We start from the raw sequence: 6,205 nt of genomic DNA on the forward strand, positions 1-6,205 counted from the left end.
TGATAATGTATGAAAGGAAAGAACATTCTAAAGATCACAGGACTTTTCTCATTAGAAAGCTGACACTTCCAAAGCAGAAGTCATTTCACTGTCTTTCTATTGTGAGTGCACAGCCAAAGTCAGAGCTCGAAGTTTGGATTTCCAAACGTCTTCTATTGCCTTAAACCTATGATGAAATAAAATACAGAATATATCAATAAAAATATATATAATTACATTGCAATCTGAACAAATACATTATAAATTAAATACAAATAATAAATAATTAAATAGAAAGGTAATGTCAGATATCATGACTAATAATACTAGGAAGAAACAGGACCAAGTTATTGAGACCAAATAAATTTGTTCACATTTTAGCAGAGGTGGCAAAAGTACAGACATTCTGTACTTAATTAGAAGTACAAATACTTAAAAAAAAAAAAAAACACTATGGTAAAAGTTGAAGTACTGGTTCAAATTCTTTACTCAAGTAAAAGTGAAAAAGTACAGGCTCTGAATTGTACTCAAAGTAAGAAAGTAAAAGGAGCTATTTCTACCAGCTTTTTTCTGTGTAAAGCTATCTGGACCTGCTATCTTGATATAATAAGATGAAATAATATTACATGAGAATACAAACATTATTCCAATCTAAATTTGAATCAGCTTGAATGTGTCATGTAGGACACAAGCTGTGAAAGGGAATTTAAAAACAACTCTATTTTCTGTTGCCTACATAGCAGAGGGTCACTGCGCCTCCACACCGAAACACAAAAATGAGGATACTCAGGGGTTCCAGTGGGATTCAGAAGGTGGGGGAACCCTAAGATCAGTTGTAGTGGCTCCACATGGGGAGAAAAATCACAACTTTGTCTTGTGAGCGCCAGTAAATTTTCTTGGTGTGCAGGCTGTGATCAGCTGAGCTGTGTTGCTGCCTGAAGTCTACACTCCTCTCTGCACTGCACAGCATACACTATGTTGCTTAGCCTGCGTTTGGGGGTTTTGTCCTTGGGACCAGTTTGAGTCTTAAAGTGTGTCTGGGATGTCATGCTTGGAGCAAATTCTCCTGCATTTCTCTGACAAAGCTGCTACGTAAGAGATAATGTTAGTTGGTGTCTGCCTTTCTTTCCTGTGCATCTCCTCTGATTTGACGAAGGCCCAATTGGAATAACCACATGTGTTTTGAGGACGCCACTGTTCACATTTTGTACTGAGAACAAAGATGTTTTGAAAGAGGCCATCTATGTCCACTGTGAACGGCCAGCATTGAACAGAGGTGGTGGCTCGTGATAGCAGCTGTCAGCTTCCTAAAATACAGCCTAGAGATCCCTTCCAGGTGCCTCAAACCCCACTCACACCTATTGAGGTCACCTGAAGTGACAAGGTCTCACAAATCTCACAGTGCTTTCACAGGAAACCCTTTGTGCTAATGACCCACAAAAGTCCAGAAAGTACTATGACCTGGATGACTGAGTAGCTACACAGACAATGGGTCAACAACCACCTCCAAAGGGGACAACCCCCACTAGGGTTTAAATAAAGTCCAGTCACCTTTTATGAAGTTCTTGAGAACAGCAGGAATGACACTTTGCCCGTCAACAGTGAGCAGCAGGTGGAAGCTATCAGGTTATCAAAAAGCATCCAATTTCAACAAATTATGCTGTATATGCATATGCTCAATACGGCTCCTATGACCATGGCTGCAACCATCTTTACTCGACACACTCACCCACAGGTAAGTGCTTGCAAACTTCAATACCCATGAAAAAAAGAGCCAAATTTGAAATATTTTAAACTGATAATCAGAATGTTCCTATTTGATTGACTGTCATTTAATATTTCAAGATAAAACAGTCAGATGATCTCTTTCTTTAGAGACTGCATTGTGTCTGGGCTCATATTACAGTAGACCTGGCCTACACAAAGATCATTAACACTTTCACACTCAATCAAACCGTCTGAGAAATATTCTTGTTGTTCCCGATTATCAGAAATCATTCAAATCAATAACTTCATTGGTGTTTTCAATCTTTTAGTCCTATTTGAAAGCTTGAGGTTCAGATCAGTAGTTCAGACTAAGACATCAAAATATACTGTGGACCAAAATCTGTACATGTTTTGTTAAGCTGTAATCTTTACAGGGATTCTGCTGTAGAAACATGCACAGGTAGAGTCGAAGGCTGCAGTGCTGCAAGGCTGGCTGCTCGTCACTGCCTCTGTTACCTGTTGAAGATGAGGCTCTGGCTGCTGGGCTGGGGGTCAGCATGTGCTCAGCTTCATCAGCACTCTGGGTTCTTGGCTGACTCTGTGTTAGCATGTTGTCTGTGCAGATACATGCAAAGAGCTGAAGTTGTGTTAGCAGTGTAACACACCTGTTTCTGTCCTGGAGGCAGTTTTCAGTTTACATCCAGCTTTTGTCCTTTTGCGGAATAAAAAAAAGTATTGTCCATATACTCTTCTCATGAAAAGCTGTAGACGGCTCCACCGTTTTCATCCTCCTGCACAGGAGCTCAAGTCAGGTGATTGTAGCAAGAAGAAAAAAGCATGTAGTTTTATTTTTATTTTCCCTTTTTGCCTGCCCGATGTGCAGATAACTGGAGGACCCAAGCATTAACATAATTGCAACTGTAATGTCATTAGTCAATTTAGCACAGTAATGAGTTATGTTATTTTGGCCAGTCAAGTTCTTCCACACCAAACTGGCTCATCCATGTCTTTATGGAGCTGCTTTGTGCACTGGCGGGGTGGCTGTAGCTCAGTAGGTAGAGCAGGTTACCTACTGATTGGAAGGTCAGTGGTTCGGCTACTCCAGGCTACATGCCAATGTATCCTTGGGCAAGATACTTAACCCCAAGTTGCTCTCCGACGCAACCGTCGGAGTGTGAATGTGTGTGAATGTTAGATAATTAAAGCACTTAGCTTATTAAACTTGTATGAATGGGTGTGCATGGGTAAATGTAAACGTGTTGTGTAAGCTCTTTGAGTGCTCAGACTGAGTAGAAAAGCGCTGTATAAGAACTGATCCATTTACCATTTACTGGTGTGCAGTCATGTTGGAACAGGAAGGGGCCATCCCCAAACTGTTCCCACAAAGTTGGGAGCATCAAATTGTCCCAAATGTCTTGGTATGCTTAAGCATTAACAAGAACACTCTCTACACACTGTTCTTGAGCTGATCTGACGGCCACATGAAGGTTGGAGGTCTGTAGTGATTGACTCTTCAGAAAGTTGGTGACCTCTGTGCACTATGACCCTCAGCATCCACTGACTCTACAGATGACTGTGGAATATTTAATAGTGACTGGACTTGTTGCACAGGTATCACGGTATCACGCATTCACTGAGCTCCTGAGAGCGACCCATTCTTTCACTGATGTTTGTAGAAGCAGTCTGCATGCCTAGGTGCTGGTTTATACACCTGTGGAAGTGACTGGAACACCTGGATTCAATGATTTGGATGGTGAGTGAAATACTTGTGGCAATATAGTGTAAGTGAAAGAAAATGGATGGATGGATGGATGGATGAATGGATGGAGTAGCAAAGACATACAAAGTGTGACAAAGGTCATAATGAAGATCTGGGTTCCAGAGCCGAGGAAAACTGATAGCAGCATCCCCTTCCTGGGAGGTCGAAAAACATCTCCATGAACTAGCTTCCACCCAAACTCCTCCTGAGCATCTTCCTGTAGAACAGGACAGATGACCAGCTATGATGACAGCAACAAACATTACCACATGTCCACCAGATGCAGCTCTGTCATGTTGTGCCATGGCTGACATGTGTGATCATGTAGTAGAGACAGTCAAAGTAAAAAGTTATTTTAAAATTTTAGAAACTATGAACTCAGGTATAATGCAGTGGACAGCACAACACCAGCAGTTCTGTCAGTCAAAGAAACAGAGACTCACCACAGAGTCCATCTGATTATATCTGGCGATATCTTTATGGAGAGTCCTCAACATGATCATGGCCACCATTCCAAACAGGAACAACACAATAACTGAGGAGTTCATTATGCTGGGGAGAAAAGTAGAGCAGATGTGAGTATTTTGATGTGTTTTTGGAGTGGTCACCTGCCAAATATCTATTCCATTCAAAACAGGCAGTCATCTTCACTGGATGACATCCAGTGACGAGTGGATGTATGAGAAAAATTAGGCAACACAATGAGAAAAACACAAGAAACACAATAATATGACTTTCAGTGCAGTAAAATATCTAAAAAGAAACCCCTATGGTTCCAGAGCTGGAAATGCTCCTTGGACACTATCAAATGTTGTCTGTAAATTTCATCTTCATATTAGCGTTCTGGAAGTTGTGATGCAACACTTAATCACTGAATAAAAAAATGAGCCAGAGCATCTTAATGTAGTAACAGATTAATGCAGAACAAAATCCCCCGAAGGTATTATTGTTCACCACATTCCACTGACATAAGGAACAGCAGATGGACAGAACTGGTTACTTTAACATGGGGAACAGTGCTGATTAAAGAGCTTGCTAACTACTCGTTAACTGGTAAAGGAAACTTATCAGTTACCAGTTGTACCTGTGTCAACAACAAAAGAGTACGGAAATAAAATTGCTGAAACACTGACAGCGTCTGTGAGTTACCTGAACCACTGGATGTTAGTGTGAGGCATTGACTCCAGGATGTAGTCCCATCGAGATGCCCAGCGAATAGTCTTGTCTTCCTAAAGTGCAAACGGACAAATATAAATCTTTGTGTAATCTGCTCAGGTCAGGAGTAGAATCAGGATAGAAATAACTTTATTTATTCACCTTCATAATGACAAATTAATAATGAAACCTAACTGTACCTAGAGCAGCCGCACAATCTTTCTAACCTGTAACAGTCTTTAAGTATTTTTGAAGGTTTGCAGCAGCATTAAGCATACGGAGACAACATTTTTGTACTAACCACAAAGTTAACAGAGTAGGTGTAAGTGATCTTGAACATCCCTGTGTGTTTGTTTTTCAGGAACTTTGGGCCCCCAGAGCAATCAGGGCTTTGATTGTTAGGGTGTTCATAGCTGAGCAGAGAACAAAAGAAGACAAAACCAAGAGCTTTCAGTGGAAGTAAATTCAGATTTCCATACTGCAATATTACTGAGAAAAAGAACTACAATCCAATATCTATCAGCACACACCTGGTGACAGATGAGAGAAAAAACTGTCCTTTAACAGAAGAAATCTCTGACAGAATCAGACTCAGGGAGGGCAGTCAAAGGAAGAGCATCGGAGACAGCGAGCAACAAACAGGAGAGTGCAAGGGACACAAAACGGTAACACTACCACACTGTTCTACTAGTGCCTGGGATGTGTTCTTACACCAGGAGAGGGCATCAGAGCTCTGTGAAAATTTGCCAAATGTTATATAGTAGAATCAAATGTTAACATCTCCTAATCAAACAAAGCTAAAAATCTGGCAATTTTGTTTTGACAAAAAAAGACCCATGTCAGATAAAAATAATATCATTACCTTTTGGGTTCAATCTTGGCAGCAACCAATTGTGCCCCAAGTTGTTCATGCTCCACAATATGGTAATAGATGGTGATGTCCACGTGGTTAAAGATGTAAAAAGAATCCCTTTCATTAAAGTTAGACTGGAAAACAATCACAAAGATACAACAGTTCAGATCATGATCAGGTAAAAATGTCACTGCTGTCGTAGTCCAGGCTGTTTGTAGCTGTGTGAACCTTTATATCTTTATTAATGACTGATCATGATGATAATAGGGAATGGTTGTACACATTTACAATTTAAATTTGTTGGAACAATGTAAGTAAAAGTGGAAATAATGAATTAAATGTAAGTGGAGCTGTTCATGAAAAAAAATGTGAAATGTAATTTAAGGCTAACTCACATTGACCACACAGGCGTCTTTAGGCTGACCAACTTCTGTAACAAAACAGCCTATTGGGAACCCAGGATTACAGAACTTCTGTCCAACTTCAACATCATAACTCCAGGTGACCGGCATGTTATCCAAAATCCTACACACACACACACACACACACACATGAACAGGAACACGTCTGCACACACACCTCAGAGTTATACATTTATTTAGGGCTGTAGGATTATGGTGAAAATAATAATCACAATCACTTTGTTCAATATTGAGATCACAATTAGTGATTGATTGTAGTGACAAAAAGTTTTAATAACACTGATCATATCATTGTAACCATAACACTGTAATCAGAATACTAATCATATC

At 40.1% G+C, this 6,205-nt stretch overlaps 1 protein-coding gene across 1 annotated transcript; it reads right to left on the bottom strand.

The window, feature by feature from the left end:
* Positions 1-4,516: 4,516 nt before the first annotated feature.
* LOC115791458 (transmembrane 9 superfamily member 2-like) lies at positions 4,517-5,973 on the bottom strand. Its single transcript, XM_030745544.1, has 5 exons — positions 5,849-5,973; positions 5,463-5,587; positions 4,902-5,013; positions 4,595-4,674; positions 4,517-4,529 (listed from the first exon to the last, which is right to left on the bottom strand). The coding sequence occupies exons 1-5, from the start codon at positions 5,963-5,965 to the stop codon at positions 4,517-4,519; spliced, it is 447 nt and encodes a 148-aa protein (XP_030601404.1). The 5' UTR covers positions 5,966-5,973.
* Positions 5,974-6,205: the final 232 nt, after the last annotated feature.

This window comes from Archocentrus centrarchus, chromosome 14, assembly GCF_007364275.1.
Source record: "Archocentrus centrarchus isolate MPI-CPG fArcCen1 chromosome 14, fArcCen1, whole genome shotgun sequence".
Taxonomy (NCBI): Eukaryota; Metazoa; Chordata; class Actinopteri; order Cichliformes; family Cichlidae; genus Archocentrus; species Archocentrus centrarchus.